This window comes from Nicotiana attenuata, chromosome 10, assembly GCF_001879085.1.
Source record: "Nicotiana attenuata strain UT chromosome 10, NIATTr2, whole genome shotgun sequence".
Taxonomy (NCBI): domain Eukaryota; kingdom Viridiplantae; phylum Streptophyta; class Magnoliopsida; order Solanales; family Solanaceae; genus Nicotiana; species Nicotiana attenuata.
The window spans coordinates 33,634,041-33,657,153 of record NC_031998.1 but is presented as its reverse complement, the minus strand read 5'-3'; the positions used below and the strand labels follow the sequence as shown (position 1 = coordinate 33,657,153).

Here is a 23,113-nt window from a genome sequence, read left to right as displayed (position 1 = left end):
AGTGGGGATTCCCCCTCCTATATAAAGGGGATCCTTGTCATTTTGTAAGGATCTGTTGCTCCATACTAAATACACAAGAACATTCTCTCTGCTCTCTAACACATTCGCTTGATTTTATTATTTCATTCATTGCTTACATTCATTGTTCATCATTTATTGCTTATTATTGGGCATAAAGAGGCGTCATTGATTCTATTCTAACTGTTAGTCACCCATCGATTATCTCCGATAGCTCCCAGCCGAGCTTCAGACTCGACCCCGAGGCCCTCGAATAAGCGAGCTCGAGGCCCCAATTATTAATCATTCGATTTGGCCACCACCCCGTTCTCAAACTCTTATCTCGTTCTAAGTCTTTCACATAGCATCAACTGCTTAACAACTAGCATAAAAATAGATCACGTATTTTTAGAATCCCATAATCAAATTTAATTGTTATTACCATTTTTACGGTAAAGAATATCCACTTGTGGATTTAGTTTAGGTCTATCTGGTGATTCAATTTGCATCCCATACCCTTCAATACCAGCAAGACAGTTATTATAGTGCAATGCATAGTCATGGATATATTTTAAATATCCCAAATCTCATTTTATTGTCCTGACAGTTCAATACGAACTTCCTTATGCTGTTGACTAATACTTCTCGACATTCTATTGCATATCAGATTATTGACTACACTTAATATAGCAATAATATATTATAACAACAGTAGGAATGATTGGCATCAGTTGTGGCCACAACCTTTTAATACATAACACATTTCGCAATAATCCGCCATTTCAAGCATTTGTATGTTATTTATTCATACGCCTATATGATATGCAAATTATAGCACCTTCATTTATGAAACAAATCCAACTTGCAATGGATTTTAGTCATGTCATCGGTTCATTCACCTCATTATAGACCAACGTCTTAATAAATTCGTTCATGAACGACCATGTTTATACAAAATATACAAACACATCTTTCATGAATAGTCACAACCTTTCAGGCGATACCCTTTCATAAAAGAGCTAAACATTATAAATGTTCAAGAAAGAACAAATCATTTTTAGAAAGGCACGTAAACAACTTTTGAATTTGTAGTTTCATCACTAGTCATCACTAAGACTGAACAAGTAATGAATTCACCGACTACCATATCAATATTCCTAAGGATTCGTGGGGGTTCGAAGAATCATATCATCTAATTCTTCTACATAATATATACATCACGTCTAACATTAGCTTTGGTTATGCATAAGCTAAATGCCCCCACATTTCACATGTTTCATGTGCCTTTCCTATCAACATATAATCCATATATAAACAAAAATGACTACATAATTTAGAGTATTCTTAATGTAAATACACTAGTTTGAAATCATTTGACAACATTTTCTAGTCAAGTTTCGCATGCCATTGTTTGGGTGTTGTTTTAGACCGTAAAGTAACTTAACAAGTCGACACACCTTCTTTCTTTTTCAGGAACCACGAACCCTTCAGGTTGTTCCATTATAATTTCTTCCTCCAAAATTCCATTTAAGAAGGCTGCCTTTAAGTCCATATGATGGATTTCAAGACCATACGATGGCTAACGCTATTATCATCCAAATAGATGTAATTCTCATTATCGGTGAGTATGTGTCAAAGTAATCAAGACTTTCTCGTTGTCTTAATCTTTTGGCAATCAATATTGCCTTATATTTGTCAATAGTACCATCAGCTATCATTTTCCTTCTAAAAATCCACTTAGAACCCAAAGGTTTATTTTTGGAGAAAGATCAACCAATTCCCAAATATGATTACTTAATATGGATTCTATCTCACTATTGACTGCCTCTTTCCAATATTGTGCTTCCGATGAAGACAATGTTTCTTTAAAAGTTTGAGGCTCATTTTCCAACAAGAATGTCAGAAAATCCGATCCAAAGGAAGTAGTTATCTTTTGACGTTTACTACGTCTTGGATTTTTCTAATTCAACATACTTTCCTTTGCTTCTTCCCGAGTTCCCGAGTTCGCTTAGATATTTCACTAGACGACTCAGATTTCTTTTTATACTGATAAATATTCTCAAAGAATTCAGCATTATCTGATTCGATCACCGTATTAATATGAATTCGGGATTTTCTGATTTATGAACCAGAAAATGATATGCCTTACTATTTGTTGCACATCCTATGAAAACGCAATCAATAATTTCCGGTCCGATCTTTACCTTTTTGGGTTTAGGAACTTGCACTTTAGCTAAGTACCCCCACACTTTAAAATATTTAAGCTGGGCTTCCTTCCATTTCATTTTTCATATGGAATTGATTGCGTCTTGCTATGGGAAACTCGACTGAGTATATGGTTATCTGTAAGAATAACTTTCCCCACACAAGTTCTGGGGTAAATCAGAACTTATCAACAAGGCATTCATCATCTCCTTTAACATTTTGTTCTTTCTACAATTCCATTTGATTGTGGTGACTAAGGGGCTGTCATTTGATGGATAATACCATATTCCAAATATATTTCTTCAAAAGTAGACTCACATTCACCGCCCCTTTTACTTTGTAGAGCCAACCACAAGAACTGTTGTTTGTGTCACGACAAAACCAGAATTAATAAATGGTGAAATTTTTAATCTTCAAACTAGTCTGACACATTCAGAATTAATAAACGGTGAAGTTTTTTATCTTCAAACCGAGTAATATGTGACACAATCAAATTTAATAAACGATGAAGTTTTTAATCTTCAAACCGAACAATAAATTGGGGCAGAAAATCACTAAGATTTTAATCTCCAAAATGAGTAGAAAGTAACTAAGACTTTAACCTCAACGAACGAGTAGAAAATCACGTAAATTTTAATCTCGAAGCAGGAATAGAAAATCACGAAGATTTTAGTCTCCTAAACCAGGGGTATAAAATCACAAGAATTTAGTTCCCTTTCCAAATAGTTTTTCAACTAAACCATTGTACTCCCTACACATTTTAAAAGTTTGATATATTTATCTTATCAAACTAATATGTATATCACATAAACAACTACTAAATTAAAAGCAGCTGATATAATTTTCCGCAAAAATTTTGAATGCCGCAAATATATACTCTCACATATATAAACCAAGGTGAGAATAAAGCTTGCAAAGAAAACTTTACATGGTACGACTATAAAGTTACTCAATACTTTAGAACTTCTCCGTTAAAGAAGAAACAAGATCAACTAGTTTTAATGCAAATCTTATCTCATAAGTATATATAAAAATTCATGCACCTTGTGGCATGCCAAATAATGTCTCTGTCTTTCGAATATTAACACGAATAATCACAACACATGAGATACGAGTTAATCAGTTATGGATTAGAGACTCATAGTGAAACTAGGCGGCATTAGAGTTAGACCTTTAAATAGTTTCAATCCAATTCTAATTCTAAATCTTTCCACGAAATGGTACCAAATTGTTTGGGACATAACTGGCTGTTCCACGATATACATATATAAAATATCCTATTTATGATCTCAAAATAATTTTCAAGTATTAGTGTAAGTCTAATTCATGTCTTACTTCCTTGAAAATACCATGCACGCTACCAAATTGTATATCAACTGTTAATAGTATTTGGTCAAAGGAATAACAAATTAACCATAAACACATGTTATTCCTAATCATGCGTATAATCTAGATTTGTAATATGAGATCGATCACATAATAACATCTACCCTTATATTTATAGAAACTAAATTCATAGATCACAAAGGATAAAAAATTAATGATCAAACATTTTATGTTGAGTAAGAGAAAATAGAACCCGTTTTATTATCGCAAAAAAAGGTTCCAATCTCTCCCATTAATGCATGATAGCAAAAACTTTTCCAAATTGCGATGCCTCCGTTGATCGTTAGAACCTTACCGGAGCACTGTAAGAATATTTTAGAATCAAAAGTTAATCCAATATTCTCTCTATCGTGCTTTAAAAGGATCCCAAAGCCTTGTCATATGCACATTGTCTTCACTTCCTTAAAACAAATATGACAGGAAGTGTGTATATCTCCGTAAAGTTTTCTCAGAGATCTTAGACTTTGGTTTTTGTCTTTTGTGCTGCCCAAGTAAAGGTTAGTTTTGAAGACTATCAAAGGAACTCAGGCATAAACCAGGTCCATCCCTTGTGAGCACAGATACTGGCAGATTTGAGCATGTGGGATGCATGTGAAGGAGATAAACCTAACTTGACAGAATTGATATCTCCTGATCGAAAAGGTTGCATAATTGATAAGGAGAAGGACTCCTTAATTAAAGAGAACACTGTCCAAGACAGGGAAGGAGTTAGATGTTGAGATCAATTAGAACTCTTCCACCAAGGAAGAGTAGCATTAGGATTCTAGTTAATCTTTATTTACTAACTCTATAAATATCAGTGTTGTTCTCTTTTATAGGGGTTGCACAAATGCAGAAGTTAAACGTGAATTGAGAGCAAAATAGCAAGGCTCTTCGCAAGCAGTTCGTGTGTGATTCAAGTTCAATTGTAGTAGGTATTTTCATATTGTACCTTTCAGCTTTATCTAGAAGCAATTGTAATAGGTACTCAGAGTATTCAAGTTAGAGTTAACTCGAAGTTGTCGCAACAGTTAGAGGTTGTTTGCTACAAGGGATTAGAGTTAATCCTAGGTTGACAAAAATATTTTGTAAATGCAGTTTTTGGCTCATTGATTTAGTGGAAACTTTGGGAAAATCCTACTAAGAAGTAGGTCGTGGTTTTTTTCACCTTTTGAGCCAGGTGTTTTCCATATAAAATACTTGTGTTCTTTACTTTCTGCATTTATTATTCCGCAACAGTAGTATAAGTAACACATAGAAGAACCAAGTCCTTCCATAATCAGTTTAAGCAAAAAGTTGGACACCACACAAATCACTCCCCCCCCCCCTTCTTGGGTGGTATTGAAGTTAAAGCATCAATTGGTATCAGAGCAGGTTATCCTTGAAGAGGCTAACACCTTAGGAACAGATCAAGATGAGCGCACCACCTGGAAACTAGGAAGGGCCATCCACTGCTAGGCCTCCACTCTTTAATGGCCAGTACTACTCTTGGTGGAAAAACAGGATGAGAGATCACATCATTGGAGAAGACTATGAGCTATGTGACATTTTCAGTGATGGTCCCCTGGCTACCATGAAGAAAAATGCTGAAGGAGTAGATGTGCCAAAAATGAGAGCTGATTGCAATGCTGAGGACTTGAGGAAATGGGAGAAGAATGCTAAGTCTAAGAAATTGCTTGTGTGTGGACTTGGTCCAGGCGAGTACAGCAGAATTCAAAGATGTACCACTGCTAAGGATATTTGAGACACTTTTCAAGTGGCTCATGAAGGAACACCACAAGTGAAGAGGTCCAGAGGAACACTGCTGTATTCTCAATATGAGAATTTCACCATGAAGGAAGGGGAAACCATCCAGGAGATGTATACAAGGTTCACCACACTGACAAATGAACTTAGGTCTCTTGGAAGGGTTATTCTTGAAGAAGACAAAGTTGAGAAGATTTTGACAAGGGTTCTGCCACTCTCTTGGGAGAGCAAAATCACTGCCATTCAGGAATCAAAGAACACTGCCTCTCTTAAGTTAGATGAGCTAATTGGAAATCTCACTGTCTATGAACTTAGAAGGCAAACCATGAAGATGGATGCACCCAAGAAGAAAAGGATGGCACTCAGAATCACTGAAGGTGTTGATCTAGAAGAGGATGAAATGGCCATGATCACAAAGGACTTCAAGAAGTACCTAATGAGAGGAAAGGGTCCTTCCAGAAGTGGAAACTACAGCAAACCAAGGGTTCCTGAAAAGCAAACCAATGAGGGATGTTACAAGTGTGGGAAGACTGATCACCACATCAAAACAGCCCTCAATGGGAAATTGAATGGAAGAACGAAAGAGCTGCACGCAGAAATAGGAAGAAGGAACAGGTTCATCCCAAGAAGAACAAAGGATCAGCAAAGTCTATGGTTGCTGCCTGGGGAGAAAGCTTAGATGAGGACTCAGAGGATGAAGATGGAGATGAACAAGCACTTAGGGCCATTAGAGAATCTGATGAGGCATCTAAGGTAAGTGTAATTCATCTAAAAGACAAGATTAAATTTTTGTCTAAAGAAAGGCTATCTGAGTTACTCTTGGATTTCATCGAATTTGAGGATCTAAACAATGAAAAGAAACAGCTGTCTAAGGAGTGTGTGATTTTGAAAGCTAAGTACAAAGATCTGGAACTTAGGGCTAGTGAAAGCGATAGTAAAAACTCTGAGTTAAAGAACCAGGTTCTTGAACTTGACACCATTGTCCTAGAGCTTAGATCTGAAAATCTAAAACTGAAATTAGGAACAGGTAAAAAGAAAGTTGATCATACACAACTCACTTTAGAAGAAAACCTAGGAAAAATGAAAGATGAGTTGTACAAAAGAGATTAGCAGATAAGATTCCTAAAGGAGGATCTAAGCAAGGTCAAGCACAAGCTAGACAGAACCTGTAAATGGAATAGGTCCTTTGATGCACTTCCATGGCTACAAGAACACCATAGTAGCAATAAAAGAGGACTTGGCTACGGGACCCCTGCACCAAAGTGGGATCCCAAAAGCAAGTACATCACACTTCCTGAGAACAAAATCTGCACAAACTGTGGCAAGACTGGTCACTACAAAAGTGAATGTACTGCAAAAGAAAAGGCTAGTCAAAAGAATAAAATATTTGTTCAAGGGAAAAATATGCTGCCAGGATGGGCCAAAAAGAATCTAATTCACCCTTTTACCTATAGAAAGGGACCCAAACTAGTTTGGGTTCCTAAGACTAACCCCTGATTTCCTTTTGCAGGTTTAAGTGAAAGGGAGCAGCCAAATATTGTACATGGATAGTGGCTGCTCAAAGCACCTTACAGGAAGCAAGAACTAGTTCCTTTAACTTGAGGACCTTAAAGGAGGAAATGTCTCCTTTGGAAATGGAAAGAAAGGTGAGATCATTAGGATTGGAAAGGTAGGTAAGATAGACTCTCACTCTATTGAGAATGTCTACTTAATAGATGGCTTGAAATGCAGTCTAATCAGTGTATCACAACTGTGTGACAGAGATAACTTGGTAGAATTCACTTCTACCAAATGTTTTGTGATAAATCTTACCACTGACAAGATTGTTTTGCAAGGAAAAAGAGTAAACAATATTTACATTGTAGATCTGTCCACACTCTCAGAAAATGAACTCACTTGCTTAAGTGTGTTGGACACTGATCCCCTCCTGTGGCACAGGAGACTTGGACATGCAAGTCTGAGTCAACTCAACAAATTAATCTCCAGGGTCCTGGTGATAGGACTGCCTAACATCAAGTTTAAGGAAGACAAAGTTTGTGAGGCTTGTGCAATGGGGAAGCAGGAAAGATCCTCTTTTAAATGAAAGAAAGTGGTAAGCACCACCAGACCGATGGAACTGGTCCATATGGATCTCTGTGGTCCAATGAGAACATTAAGCAGAGGTGGCAAAAGACTAGGTTTACTTGGACATTGTTTTTAACATCTAAAGATGAAACATTTGACATGTTTACTTCTTTTGTTAGAAAAACTAAAAAACAACTAGGTAATCAACTGCATCAATTAGGTCTGATCGTAGAACTGAATTTGAAAATGCTAAGTTTGCTGAATTTTGTGATGTGCATGGCATAGATCACAATTTTTCCGCCCCTAAGTCTCCACAACAAAATGGAGTAGTTGAAAGAAAGAATAGGACACTTGAAGATATGGCTAGGACTATGCTTCTTTCTTGTAAACCGCCCCATAGTTTCTGGGCAGAAACTGTAAATACTGCATGCTACATCATCAATAGGTGCATGACTAGACCTCTTGTAGAGAAGACTCCCTATGAGTTACTTAAAGGGAGAAAACCAAATATATCTCATCGTAGGGCATTTGGATGTAAGTGCTTTATGCACAACAATGGTAAAGACTCCCTAGGTAAGTTTGATCCCAGAGTGATGAGGGAGTATTCTTGGGATATTCTTCACATAGTAAAGCTTATAAAGTATACAACAAAAGAACTATGTGTGTAGAAGAAAGTGTCGATGTGGTTTTTGATGAAACTAACATTCTTTCTGAGAGATAGGAACATGAAGATGAAGCAATTGGGCTGGTAAGAAATTTAAATGAAATCACAGCCCAGACTGAAGCTGCACCAGAAGAAGGAACACGTGATGGAACAGGTTCTTCTACTCAGGGCAACCTGACAGGGGGAACTGAACAAAGAGGAACTGAATCTCAAACCTCGATGGAACCTATCCATAAACCTGTTCCACAGCAACAAAGCATTGAAATAACATCAAGGGGAAACCAGATGGTTGTGAAATCTTACAAGTATCAAAGTTCTCATCCCATTGAGAATATAATCACTGGCCCAACCTCTAGAATCAAAACTAGATCTTTATTAAAGAATCTTTGTGATTTTGATGCTTTCTTATCTCTTATTAAACCTAAAAATGTTGATGAGGCTTTGCAGGATGCAGACTGGGTAAATGCAATGCAAGATGAACTCAACCAATTCGAAAGGAGTCGAGTTTAGCATCTAGTACCAACACCCAAGGACATATCAGTAATTGGCACAAAATAGGTCTTCAGAAACAAAAGCCTTATGTGGAGATCACCTTTAGAGGAACAGGTTGGAATTAGGGATGATTAAGATCACCTAAAAGGACCAGTTCAAGGTTAATCGAAAAAAATGAAAAAATTAAAAAAAAATTGGTTAGAAAGTTTGTAAATTATGTATAATTAGATTAAATCTTGCTCAGTCTCATACTTTCAATAGTATACTCTTGTGCCATGTGCAAAAATGACTCATTAATCTCTAATGATATTTTCTCTGTTTTAGCAAATTTAGACTTACACAAGAGAATTTTCAGTGAAGAACCTGGTTCATCAAGATAAATAGGTATGTTTTCTACACTCTGCATAATTTGAAATAATTATATTTTGATCATGAGTAGAGTCCTACCTAATTCCAAACTCCTTTTGGACTTATCCGTTACAAGTGAACCAGTTCTGTTCAAAAGAGTCCCAACCGAATTGAAATACCTAGATTCTAGGGATACACTCCAACGTCTCATCAAAACTGAATTTCAGTTTGATTGGACTTCTAAGAGTCTGAAAAACTATCGTTACCCCATTAATTATTCCTCTGTATATTGATCAGCTTTAGTGTATTCCTTACTTCATCTCTCTAAAGCCGTCAAAAACTCTCATTCTTCTTTCATCTTCCAAACACAATCTAATTCTCTTCTCTTCCTTACCCAAGCCAGATATGTCGAACACCTCTAAAAATCTTTCATCACCATCACAAGAAACCACTTTCACACCTTCTACCACTCCTTCAACCATACCAATCTCTAAGAAAAGTAGAGTAAAGATAGTGGCTCGTAAGATTGTCGCTGAAGGAGAGTAGATCAATAAAATAAACAAGCAATTGAAAGCAGGTAGGGAAGAAGAATCACAGAAATGTGAAGATTCATTTAAGTCTGCTACTGTAGGGGAAGAAAGGGGTTTTTCCGAAACTGAACAAGTATCTTCTAGTCCTAAAGTTACTCCTGCGACAATTTCTGAAGTTGCTATAGATTTGGAGAATAGATTTGTATTGGTAGAGTCTATAGCAGGTGTTGAGACTACAGAATCTAGAGAAGTTGGTGGTAAAAATGATAAGGGAAAAGAAAAAGAGAGCAAGGGTGCTAGGAGTGTTATGGGGGGAAAGGGTAAAAAAGTGGTTGATTCTTCACCAACTTCTGTTAGTCTAACCAAAGAAACAGGTGCAATGGTTGTTTGGGGAGAGGAATCTGCTGGAATAGAGGAGTGTAAAAAAAATAGGGGGAAATGGGTCTGGCGAAGCTGCTGAAGGGCTGGTTCAACTTGGGAAAAATGTAGATGAACCTGGTTCATCTGTAGAGGAAACCCTCACAGACCTGCTGAAGAAAGTGACTGAAAGCTATAATCCAGCTTCTTGATAGGGTTATCAATGGCACCAAAACTCATACCATTCCCTATGGCTTCATTCTCACAACTGTGCTTACACATTTCAAGGTACCTATGAAAAAGTGGAGATTAGTACAAGAAAGGATCATTTTGGGGTTAATACTCTACTTGGCTGCGATTATGAAGTCAATACCACTCCTAAAGAAACTGGTTCATCCAAGAAGGTACCAGGGAATAGCAAGGTCAAAGCCCTGATGCAAGAAAGTGGGGCTAAGGATGCTGAGATTGAGAGGCTGAAGAAGAGGTTGACTGAGGTAGAGACTGAGAGAGATGCTCTCAGAACTGAGCTGGCAAGGGAAAAGGAGAAGAATGATGGAATTCTTCAAGACATGCCGAAACTTCTCCAAGACAAAAACCAAGAACCTAGTTCTTCCAAGCCTTAAGTCTCCTAGCCTAGTGTAGATCAACCAATGACCCAGTTCGGGACTTTTTGTTTCTCCTGCTCATGTTTTTAGTATTAATGAACCTGTTCCTTGATGATAAATGATAAAAAGAAAAAATGTTTCTAACATTGTGTTGATGTTGAGCTAAGTTTAAACAGGGCCTAAGCTTATGAAAAAGCACAGAGTTTGTCATCATCAAAGTAGGGAAATTTGTTGGCCCAAGTAAAGGTTAGTTTTGAAGACTGACAAAGGAACTTAGGCATGAACCAGGTCCATCCCTTGTGAGCACAGACACGGCCAGATTTGAGCATGTGGGATGCACGTGAAGAAGATAAACCTAACTTTACAGAATTGATATCTCCTGATCGAAAAGGTTGCATAATTGATAAGGAGAAGGACTTCTTAATCAAAGAGAACACTGCCCAAGATAGGGAAGGATTTAGATGTTGAGATCAACTAGAACTCTTCTACCAAGGAAGAGTAGCATTAGAATTCTAATTAATCTTTATTTACTAACTCTATAAATATCAGTGTTGTTCTCCTTTACAGGGGTTGCACAAACGCAGAATTTAATTAAACGTGAATTGAGAGCAAAATAGCAAGGCTTTTTGCAAGCAGTGTGTGTGTGATTCAAGTGTGCAAACCTGAAGCTACATGAACCAGATAGAAGAATTAGTATCAAGTGTCTGTCTTTTGTTCTAGTTCAATTGTAGTAGGTATTTTCATATTGTACCTTTCAGCTTTATCTAGAGGCAATTGTAATAGGTATTGAGAGTATTCAAGTTAGAGTTAACTTGAAGTTGTCGCAACAGTTTGAGGCCGTTTGCTACAAGGGATCAGAGTTAATCCTAGGTTTACAAAAGTGTTTTGTAAATGCAGTTTTTGGCTCATTGATTTAGTGGAGAGTTTGGGAAAATCCTACTGAGAAGTAGGTCGTGATTTTTTTTCACATTTTGAGCCAGGTGTTTTCAACGTAAAATACTTGTGTTCTTTACTTTCTGCATTTATTATTCTGCAACAGTAGTATATGGAACACATAGAAGAACCAGGTATTTCCATAATAAGTTTAAGCGAAAAATTGGACACCACACAAATCACTCAGCGGTATTGAAGTTAAAACATCATTTTGCTTTCAAGAGTTTGTCCTTTTTGATTATGTGATCATCCAATAAATCGGAGAAAACTCAAGCAAAAATATTCAGTAGCAACTTTTCATAATTGGCAGTATAAATAACTCCGACTTGAAGCACCGATTCGGCTTCTACTTTCAAAATATTCCTTTGGAACTCTCAAACAGCAAATGGCACCATTTTGTGCAATACAAAGACTTGACAAATGTAATTATCAAGAATAACTTCTTATGCGGATCTGTAAAATACCCACTTTAAATATTGCCTTTCCCTCGATCGACCATATGATGTATGATAATTAAATTCCTTAAGATTGTTGGTATTACTGTGTTCAAAATCAGAAAATCAGAGAAGCAAACAAACGTTAATTCAATAAACAAATCGTAAAATAATTCTGAGCCCACTGAATGCACAGTGTGTCCTTAAGGAATTTAATCCTCTCATTGCTGCCCAAGGTATACGGATTAATTCCTCTCAGGATAGAACGGAATAACTATTCTGTGATAGCGGCACTTCAAATCACAGAACTTCAGCGAACTCAACAAACGGAGCAAATCACACTTGACACTTATGTTTATTTAGAAAATAATGCAACAATGTAGAAAAGAGGGGAGAAGATTTCTGATTTTCCATCTCTTAAAAATGAGGTCAAGCCTCTAAATTTATAGACAAAGGAAGGGTGAGATGGAGAGGTACAATCTAAAAGGTGCCTCTTCCATTTCCCAATCACACTCTTTAAAGAAAAAACGCAACAGATGTGATATACTTTCCTTTTTAGTCTATCACATACTTTCTCATTTAGAAATAATTTAACTTTAAACTTCTCACTTTACCTTAATGAGATAATTTAAAGTCACACAAATATTAATGGCTTGTTTTAGATCATTGATTTCAAAAGTCTTCCGTTCTTTATTAAACTTCATGCTTAATCAAATACTTTCATATTAATTGAGACGGAAAGTATTTTCTTTTAATTACAAAGATTGGAATATCTACTACGTTCTCTAAAGACTAGAATGCAGGTGGTTGCTTCACCTGCCAGTCTTGATTTTATGATCTTTAAACACCGTGGGAAGTCATTTCCTTTGGAAATTGATGTCAATCTGATGAAGTGATAACTGGAATTGCTCTAGACTCTCTATTTGTTCTTGAAGCTGCTAATATTAAACTACTCCATGTTCACTTGTTAATTGGTTTTGGGACATTTAGATCTGGTTATAATGTGCCAGTCATTGTTAATTAACCAATTCTGTTCTTTAACCGCGTTTAGAGGAACCCTTTTCACTTATCTTATTGAATGTAGAGATCTTATTCATTTTTTTTTTTTACAAATGAACGTTCATAATTTTCAGAAATACTGTTTTTTCTCTGGTTTGTCGAGATTCTTGCGGAAGAGATTTATAGGAAGATTTGAAACACGATCAAGAAGAGGAAGTCTTGGAGCAACGGTGAAGTTATTCCCGCATGATCTATAGGTCATTGGTTCGAGCTGCGGAAGCAGCCACTAACGCTTGTATTAGCACACCTTTTGGGGTGCGACCCTTCCCACGATCTTGTGTGAATGTGGGGAGCTTTCTGCGGTGGACTGCCCTTTTTATTGGAAATACGATCAAGAGAAAACGTTAGTCATGATCATGATTGCATGTACGTACTTGCGCAAATGTTTTGACTTCTATGTGGAACTATGAAGGAAGAAGTGCTGAGCTGGAAAGAAACTGTAGTTATTAACAGTAAAATAGCTACCTTGGCCCAAAGAATTGATTGCATTTCTGATGAAACACTCTAAGATAGTCAAATCGTTCAACCGAACTAAAGCTCATATTAGACCACGTAGTGAATGGAAGAGAATAAATGGGACAATCCAACAATGGAGTTTAATTGAGAAAAGATGAAGAGGCTGGGATAAGGGGCCAGCTATGAATACAGCAAATATGTGAAAGAATTACAGCCCATGTCACTTGGCCTAATAGCCCAATCAAAAATGGCCCACATTTAAAGCTCTTACCTTGTATAGCCCATGTTGTACATAACTTGAAAGAAACTTTTCAGCCTTTAGCCCACTATTAAAGACATACTTTTAGGGTTTTTATTATTTTCTTCTTTCTTCATTCCCTTCTCTCTCTCACCGCCTCTCACTCCTTTCTCTCTAACCCACATAGATCCCTCATCCTCTCTTAACCTAGCCCCCGCTATTCCCCTCCTTTACCCCCTACGCAATTCTGCCATTAATGGCTCGAAGAAGGCTCGAAGAAAGACCCCGTCGTCCATGGTGGCAAGCAGAAGAACGAAGAAGATTTTTGAAAGAAACATGAAAATACACACAGATCTGAAAATAAATAGCTCTCAAACTTGATTTGCACCAACAAACAACCACTAATTTTGGAGGATTTTGAAGTTTGAAGTTCTGGTAATTTTGGAAGATTCTGAAGTTTGAAGTTCTGGAAAATCATAACTATGTAGCAGGTTGTATCGACACTGTATAATAGTGTGTAATTGTGTATATATGTGTACAGACACCTCTTATACACTATTATACATGTTTATACAAGTTATACAGTATTGTATAATTGTGTATAAATGTGTATATTTGTGTATAATGTTGTATAAATATATATATATATATATATATATATATATATATATATATATATATATATATATTTTCAGTTTATAAGGATGTATATACATTGTTAGCGTGTAAGAAGTCTCTACAGAAGTTTGACACTTCCTTCTCTTCTTCTTTTTCGTCTATGTGCTATATGAAACAAATTTGTACGCGTTGGAGGAATTCTACAATTCATTTATCAATTTTTTATATTTCTTTTATCCTGTTGGATTGCTTCAGCAATTGCACATAAAGGTGTTTGAATTTCTTACCTTCAGATAATATATTGATTGTGTGAAATAAGCTGTTTTTTCGGGAATTAGCCTATTATTTTTGGGCTATAGATTTGCAATGTGATATCTAAGCTATTATGTTGCAAGTCAGGTGTGTGAGTTGTACTTAAGTGAAATTCTCCCCGAATATGTTCCTATCATAGCAACTTAGCAATGAATATAATATCTATCCCAATTCCCAGGTGCATTGTACCAAGCTAATTTTTTATATATCTGAACTTGTAAATGCCCCGTTTCTAGTGTGCTTACCATTCAAATTCTTTACTAGCCAATAAGGGAACATCTTTGGTGAACAGTACTTCAACAGTCATTTTCTCCTTCATAACTTTCTGTGGTTACTACCTTAGCCACGGTTTGCATACACATTGTATGGTTGTATATAATAAAATTCAAGAAAGACAGCTCCCAACACAAGTTTCTAATTAAGCAGAGTAGGATATCAGTATCTCCATTTTGTTTTGTGTGGGGAGAGGGGGAATGGATAAGGTAGGTAAAAAATTAGCCGCATTCGGTGCTTACACTAAACTAATAAATAAAACACATATCTTCGTACACATGTGTTAATTCACCATGGTTAAGAGAAATAATCTCACTTTAACTTTTAAGTGCTAAAACAAAATTGTTTGATTTGATGTAAAGACATCGAGAGCAAGTATTCACCTAAGTAATGATTAGAGAATGAGGGTATTGGTTCAATAGTAAAAGCAGAACGCAATGATATGTGGAGGTAAGTGCACGTCATGAGTTCGAATCGTGCATTAGACAAAGCTTAGCATTTAAGTAGAGAACCGTAAACGAGCAACCCCATTATCCGTTGAAATTTGACATCATGCATCATGCGCCAACTTGCTTTCGAGAATTTCTTAGTTATACTGAAAAAACAAACAAAAGAAGAACGAAAAGACAAAGGAATTTATGACAAATCAATTTTCATTCGATAATCCACAGCAGAAATGGTGTCAAAATGAAAATATAAAGTGGACAAAGTAGGAATGTTTACTAGCAAGTGGCAATCCATGTTACCTAAAACCCTTTCAACAGTGACATCTCTGGTGTGTCCCTTTGTGGGGAGGACAAATTGGATAACCCTAAAATGGTTTGTCAAATGAGAAAATAAACACGGCTGCCATAGTAGTCAGACACTATATATATATGAGATTCCAATTCCGCCGAAAATGTCACCTAAAACTTTCTCAATAGAGAAACAAGGACTTGAACTCTTTCAGCAAATTAGAAGAATAAGAATGAGCACGAAAAGCCAAAAAACAGAAGTGATATGTGGGGGCTATTTTGCCAAGGTTAAGCAGATCATAAAGCTTTTTGACAATATGTTTCTCCACAACATCAGCAACTGGAAGAAAAGGAAAGCTCAAGTTACAACTACCATAAAGAAAGGGCACTTCTCGGTGCTCGCTCTGGGGGTGAATACAGAGCCAAGAAAATTTTCACTGGCTCTAGATTATCTTTCTCATCCTGCATTTATCAAGTTACTAGAGGAAGCAGAAAGAGAATTTGGATATTACCAGCAAGGTGTGATAGCCATACCATGTGAAGCTAGTGAGATCCAAAGACTTCTTTTACGCTGAGATCAACATATAATGCTGCAGTACATCAGAGTTAAAAACAAAGTGTGCAACTAAATGAAAAATAGTTTTTAAAAGAAGTTGCACAATAGTTGTTGGTTTCAGGCACCCAAAATGTAAATTATCATGACTATAGTGCACACTGATGTCTGTGAGTTTCTGTTGCGTAGTTGTTTCAAATAAACGAAATGCAAACACTGGCAAATACTTGGATGAAGCCAAATCATCAAATCATGATTTGCAAATTTAATCCTCAGCCATATTAGCTATAAATCGAAATAAGGCTGCTCCACTGTTTTTTTCAGTAAGATGCGGTGGAAGGAAAATATTCATAGGAAAACGATACAGCTAACAATAGATTACAGGAAATGAACACAGCTCTCTAGCCTTATGGCTTTACGAGAAAGAGATTTGGTATTTCATGTGTCATGACTGCACAGCTGAATTTAGCCAATCCAACGGCTTTGGCAGATTAGTTGCCTTGAGTTTTACAAAACAGCCAAGCAGCGAACTAAAGACAATCACTATAATTCTATAGAAATAGCACAATGACATTTAAGCAGTGTATTCTGAATAGAGATAAGACTACAGTGTCCCAGCGACGAAATCAACAAAAGTAATCAGTTAGTCAAGAATGACGCTGCATCATGCTTTGTGAACAACATAAGAAAAGACCCTCATACGAACCATTTACTAGGAAGCAAGTAGTGGCAGATAAGGCTGGAACAAGAGTTTGCACAGGAAGAAAGTCTCTCATCTATAAAGAAAATAGTAAATAATACAAGTGTAGAACTACAATTTAAGGGCCTGAAAACAGTAGCAAAAAATTAACATGATTGACATTGTCTATTTCTGCCGTAGCAGATCAGATGGAGTTCATAGCTTCACCTATGCTTATTCCCTTAATTATTACACTCCCAGTTTTACTTCAAATTTGCATGGTAAAAAAGAATCCACACGTCCAGCTTCAAGAAATACAAGATCCCATTGAAAATCCTTAATAGTTTCCATTTATAATCATACTTCCTCCTTTTTCATTTGTTTGTTAGGGTAAGGGAACAATTCAGTCAATGGAGGTTAAACAACTAACGTCCAAAAAAGCTTTGCACTACATCAGACTTCGTCATAGACGTGGGCCATTCACAGGAAAACTACATTTCGACCAACTTTTTACCTAGCCTAATCAATTGCTGACCTTTTCTAACAGAATATGAAACAACCCATCAAGTTAGCCATTCCATGAACTAATTTACAACTGAGTCAACTCCTACTGGTTTTCAACAGATTGTCTAAGTAACAACTCTGCTCTTCTCTTCTTGTCATCTTTTTCTTATCCCACCTGAACCCGGATGCTGTTCTCCTAGAACCCTTGTTCCGAAGTCTCAGATCAAAAGAATCGCGCAAGACTTTCTTACCAGGTCTACACTCTAAACAGACAGCACTCCCCTGGTCAGAAGGATTTTCTTCCACACCATTTCCTGATTCAGAAGGATCATCCTTCAATGCCTCAATTGCAGGAGAAAATATCTCCAGCAAAGAAACATGGTTTTTGTCCGTTTCATTGGGAAGTTTAGCTGCAAGGGAAACTGCAGCCATGTCTTTTCTCCAGCTTCTGAAGACACTGCAACTAATGGGTTTCCACTTGCATTAACATTTGATTCAATCCTAACATCATCCAGTTCATTGGAAGCTGATACCTCTGCTGAACCGTTGCACCCCAATCGTTGCTGTAAATTCAAAAACACCTTTCCGCCTTCCTTCGCTGCCTCGGTAACTCAACGTTATCAGCTCAGGGATCAGAAGCTCTCTCATTCCATGTAGAGGCGCGTGCATAAGTATGCCGATCAGGAAATGCAGGCATCCATAAAGGTATGTGCTTAAACGCTGGAGTTTCATCCATTTGTACAAAACAGGGTATCTTCCTTTTATTCTAATCAATGGAAAACATGGAAGAGGTTGCAATATGGAATCTCTTGAGCTGATTTCACAAACTCAACGATCCCCTTAATAGTCCGAGAATCCAATCCACAATGTTTCACCTTTGATGCACCTGTGGACCCACCCAAATCCCCTAATCCTTCTATTACATCAAAGACATTGACCTCTGTCCTCCCAGCTAAAATAGCACAGAAAGTTGCAGTCTTGCCTAAGTCATAAAGATACTTAACCGTAATATCAGCAAATGAGTCAAGAGCTGATTCATTAAAGCCCTCAAATCCAATATTTTCGCATATCTGTGCAGCTGCAATTCTCGATATTGCTCGACCAAAATCATCAGTACTAGCTCTTTCTTTCCTATCATCATAAACTGTATTCTCTTTCACTTTCTGCTTTACCTCCATTGTTCATATTCAAATTCTAGAATCATTGGGGCTTTTCCTCAAAAACTTTACCCTTCAGCTCAAAGTTTGGCTTTGGCTTACTTATAAAACTACAGCATGCCACTAACAAATCCCTAAAACTCAAAATGAACCAAATCACAATGCGCAATTCATGAAAACCTAGATTCCAGACTGCATTAGCGAGCAAAAGCAGAACTCTGGCGCATGTAAAAAAGTACACATATACACGGAGGTTACTCGAGGTTAGGTTTCTATGTGAATTTGTAAATGTGTACTTACAGATAATTTTCAGGCATATTTGTGAATTCGCGCGCTTGAATAGTAAATTGAAGTCTAAAAAAGCAACAATTTTGAAAGAAAGAGATGTAATTGCTGCAAATGAAAAGAGGGTTTATGCAATAATTGTGATAAACCCTAACGGGGAAGAAGATGAAAAGGAACTTTTGAATCGAGTGAGTATAAGAGCTGAGAGCTCAGAACCTGAAGCAATTTGATTTCAGTAGAGACTCTATTCGTTAGTTCGAAAAAGGAAATTGCAACTTTGGTCACTTAGTTATTGATGCATTTTGATTTTGGTCCTTCTGAAATTTTACTAACCATATTTAATAATGCGCTAATTAAAATTTTTGTTTCTATTCTTACACATAAAATATGATATATTTAAATTATTTTGAGAGCTATATTACTCTCAAATTAGAGTTTCTATAATATAGAAGAACAAGATTTTCGATATGGCTGCTTCATGTCAATACATTTCAAATCAAGGGCAATATTATTTGATTTTGCTTCCTATTAGTAGGCTATAACTATGTATTTTGGCCACTATTTGCATTCTAAATTGGCTGCACTTTACTGATGTTTGAGCATTAAATGGTATTAAATTGCTCTAATTCAGTATTTTATGCTTTGCAGGAGCAATTCCAGGCTACAATGAGGTTAAGGAGCGTTTTGAGCTAATATGGAGCGCTGAAGGCCAAGTAAAAGCTTATGGAGTAAATTAGGAGTTCGTTAGAGGATCTAAGGAGGTTAGCGTACTTAAAAAGAAGAACGAAGAAGAGTGCAGAATATGGCCCAGGTGCGTGGCCGCGCAAGTCAGGCAGAAACTGGCCAAAGTGCGCAGCTAGATGTGCGGTCACCTGCCCAGGTGCGCGGCTGCGCACGTCCCTCTGAGAAAAATTATTTCAGGGCTAAAATTCTAATTCCAAAGGCGACTTTCCTGGACCTATATGAAGCCTAGCTCGCCCAAAAAGAGGGTATCTCGGTTTTTAGAAGAATTTTGAACGCAAGAACAGGCAAGGAGCAAGACGGAAGATCCGGAAACGAGTTTTTATCTTTCTTCTTTCCCTTTTTATCATTGATGATGAATTCTTATATTGTGATTGTGAAAAAAATTATGAGTAGCTAAACTCTTTATTCTAGGGTTTGATGGAACCTCTTGGAGGATGAATTTTTGTTGTGTTTAATATAAATTTGCCATTGAATTTTCTACTTGTTCAACTACGTGATTATTGTGGTTGATTGAAGGGCCCTCAATCGGATATGCCTATTTAGTGCATATTACTTGGAAAAGGGCACATATTTAGGTAGTTGTTGAATAACACTACTCCTAACATATATGAGGGATCAATGCGAAGGGTTTAAAGGTGGAGTTAGGAATAACGAAACCTTGGTGCGATCTTAATAAGCAGTAAAATAATGCTAGCTAGTGTAGTTCGGAAGAATACATTTAGTAAATTATTGTAATTGCTCAGAAGAGAATTACGACACCTAAAGTGGTCATGATCGGTAGAGAGTATCTAGGCGAATTTATAGGAGACGTAATAAAGAGGACTCCGATAAGAGGGGAAATCGTAACCCTAGACCTTTTCAATCTTGTCTACAACGTTCCCTTTATTAGTAGTAAATTTGCAGCTTTTTAATTACCTTGTTACTAGTTAGTAAACACGCAATTCATTATTTAACATTTTTGGAAGTTGATTATTTGGATTCTTGCTAAACTAAAAGTTGTGATTAGTACGTTAATTCTCTGTAGGATTCGACTCCGGACTTATAAGTCGGATTATATTTGCAACGACCGCTTAGTCTTTTATATAAGGCATAGTTGGGCGTGATCAAATTTTAGCGTCATTCCCGGGGAAGTTAATGGTGTTATTAATTGAAGCAAAAAGAAGTGATAGAATTCTTACTGTAGTCAATTTTCTTCCTTTGAAACTAAATACATTGAAATTCTAATGTTTGTAGTTTTAGGTGTTACAGGTGCATGCCTAAAAACTCCTCAAGAACTGGTGAATTGTTCAAAGCATTATCAGATCCTGAGAAAATTTTCAAGGCATTGAGTCCTGCAAATAAGAAGGAAAAACAACAACAGAACTCAACAGAACGAATCGAACCAAACATGGATGACGCAATAGAATATCCAAATAACAGAAACAATGCGAATGACCCGAACAATCAGGGTGTGGTACCTCTTGTGCTAGAAGCAGCATTGTATGATTGGGCACAACCCATCGCCGAAAATCTGGCAACTGCAATTGCAGCCCTTCAGATAAAAGCGGAATCATTTCAAATCACAAACAACATGCTACATTTTTTCAGAACAAGAGACTGTTCTCGGGGTCTTACACTGAAGATCCTCAGCAGCATCTAAAAAATTTCCTATCGATATGTGTCACGCAAAGGCAACCGAATGTGACACCGGAAGCAATAAGGCTGTTGTTGTTTCCATTCTCAGTGACGAGAGAGGCTCAGACTTGGCTAAATTCGCTCCCCATAAACTCCATTGTCACTTGGGAGGAATTAGTCAAGCAATTTTTGAACAAGTTCTACCCACCCGATAAGACTGCCAAACAAGTTGATGAGATATTGAGCTTCAAGCAGAAACCAGCTGAAACATTGCAAGAAACATGGGAGAGGTTCAAAAGTATGCTGGTTAAGTATCCACATCTGGCATTCCAGATCAGATGTTGGGACAAAGGTTCTACATGGGACTGGCAGATAGCTTGAAGGCTAATGTTGATGCTTCAGCAGGTGGAGCATTTTTTAGCAAAACATTCCGAGAATGCAATGTCTTACTTGATAAAATTGCTCAAAATTTAGGATGGATGACAAGAGACTCTACAATCACTCCTGTAGTTCACTTAGTGGCTTTGGACCCAAACAAATCCATAGCCAAGAATATGGCCACTCTGATGATGCAAATGAGTATCCTCTCCAAAATGATTGATGAATCGGGCCAGAAGCAACAGATACATATAGTTGATATGACTAATGGAGGATTATGTACACCATGCATTAATCAACCATACGTATGCTCGTGGAGTGCTGAAAGTGAAAATCAGAATTATCAGGAAAATATGAACTATGTGGCCAACTATGGAGGACAGAGGCAGGGTGGTCAGAATTGGGGGCAGCAAAATGAGCAGTATAGACTAGCACAGTAGTAATACAATAATGGCAACAATCCTGGAGTTATGCGACCACAGGGTCAAGTTGTGTCGTACCAAAGGCAACAAGGATACAATCAAAATCAGCAGCTAGCTTATCAACAGCCTCAACAACAACAAATAGTGAGACAAGATGATGGGTTGTCTGAAATTAAAGGACTGCTGCAACAACCGATTGGGTCCAATGGAAAAATGCAAGAGAAAGTCGAAGAACACGATTCAGCTATCAAGAGCATTGGGATTCAACTAGGGAAAATATCCATGGCTCTGAATAATCGTCCTCAAGGGACGTTGCCTGCAGACACGCATGTCAATCGAAAAGAGCAGGGCCCAAAGTAGCTTATGGCGGTGAGTTTAAGAAATGGTTGAGATCTTGATATAGAGCAAGAAATTGCTCGCGAAGGCGACCAACTAAGACACTTGTGCCAATACCGGTTGAGGTGGATGATTCAACAAGGTTAACAGAGGTGACGGTGCAACATGCACCAGCAGAATCAAGCAATGAAAAAGAGGTTGCAAAGGAAACTGAGTTAGTGCAAGAGAAGGCAATAGAAACAGTGCCCGAGCAGATTCAAACTCAAATCACAGGAAAGAAGCGGCCTCCAGCACCCTTACCCTAGAGATTGACCAAATACAGAAAGTTGATTAGTATAAGAAATTCACGCGGATGTTGAAGCTAATCAAGGTGAACATTCCACTGATTGACGCCTTGAAGGAGATGCCTAGTTATACAAAAATGATGAATGACTTTATGTCTCGGAAGTTTGACTTTCAAGAGTTGGCCACTGTTACACTGACTCAGACGTGTAGTGCTGTCGTGACGAGACCCATAGCTGAGAAGTTGTCCGACCCAGGGAGTTTCACAATCCCATGCATAATAGGCAACTATGCTTTTGCTAAAGCACTATGTGATTTGGGGCGAGCATAAACTTGATGCCCTTGGCTATCTATAAAAGGTTAGGCATTACAAGACCAAGACCTACATCCATGTTATTACAGCTAGCCGACCGAACGGTAAAGAGGCCATCAGGTATTTGATGATGTGCTGGTGCAGGTTCGAAAGTTTGTGTTTCCGGCAGATTTTGTCATTCTGGACTGCCGGGTTGACGAGGAGATTCACATAATTTTGGGAAGGCCATTTTGGCCACTAGGATAGCTCTAATTGGTTGTGAAACTAGGGAGCTAAAGATGAGACTGAACGATGAAGAGATAACGTTCAATGTGTAGAGATCTATGCGGCGACCCAGTGATTTTGCTAACTGCTCTCTGATAGAAGCTATGAATGTGATTTTGGAGGAGGAAGATGAGACTCTGAATGCAAAAGAC

The 23,113-nt window shown here is 37.4% G+C and overlaps 1 protein-coding gene across 1 annotated transcript; it reads right to left on the bottom strand.

Annotated features, from left to right (window-relative positions):
- LOC109233697 (transcription initiation factor TFIID subunit 8-like) lies at window positions 17,792-18,344 on the bottom strand. Its single transcript, XM_019399565.1, has 2 exons — window positions 18,042-18,344; window positions 17,792-17,932 (listed from the first exon to the last, which is right to left on the bottom strand). Exons 1-2 carry the CDS (start codon window positions 18,342-18,344, stop codon window positions 17,792-17,794), a joined length of 444 nt encoding a protein of 147 aa, XP_019255110.1.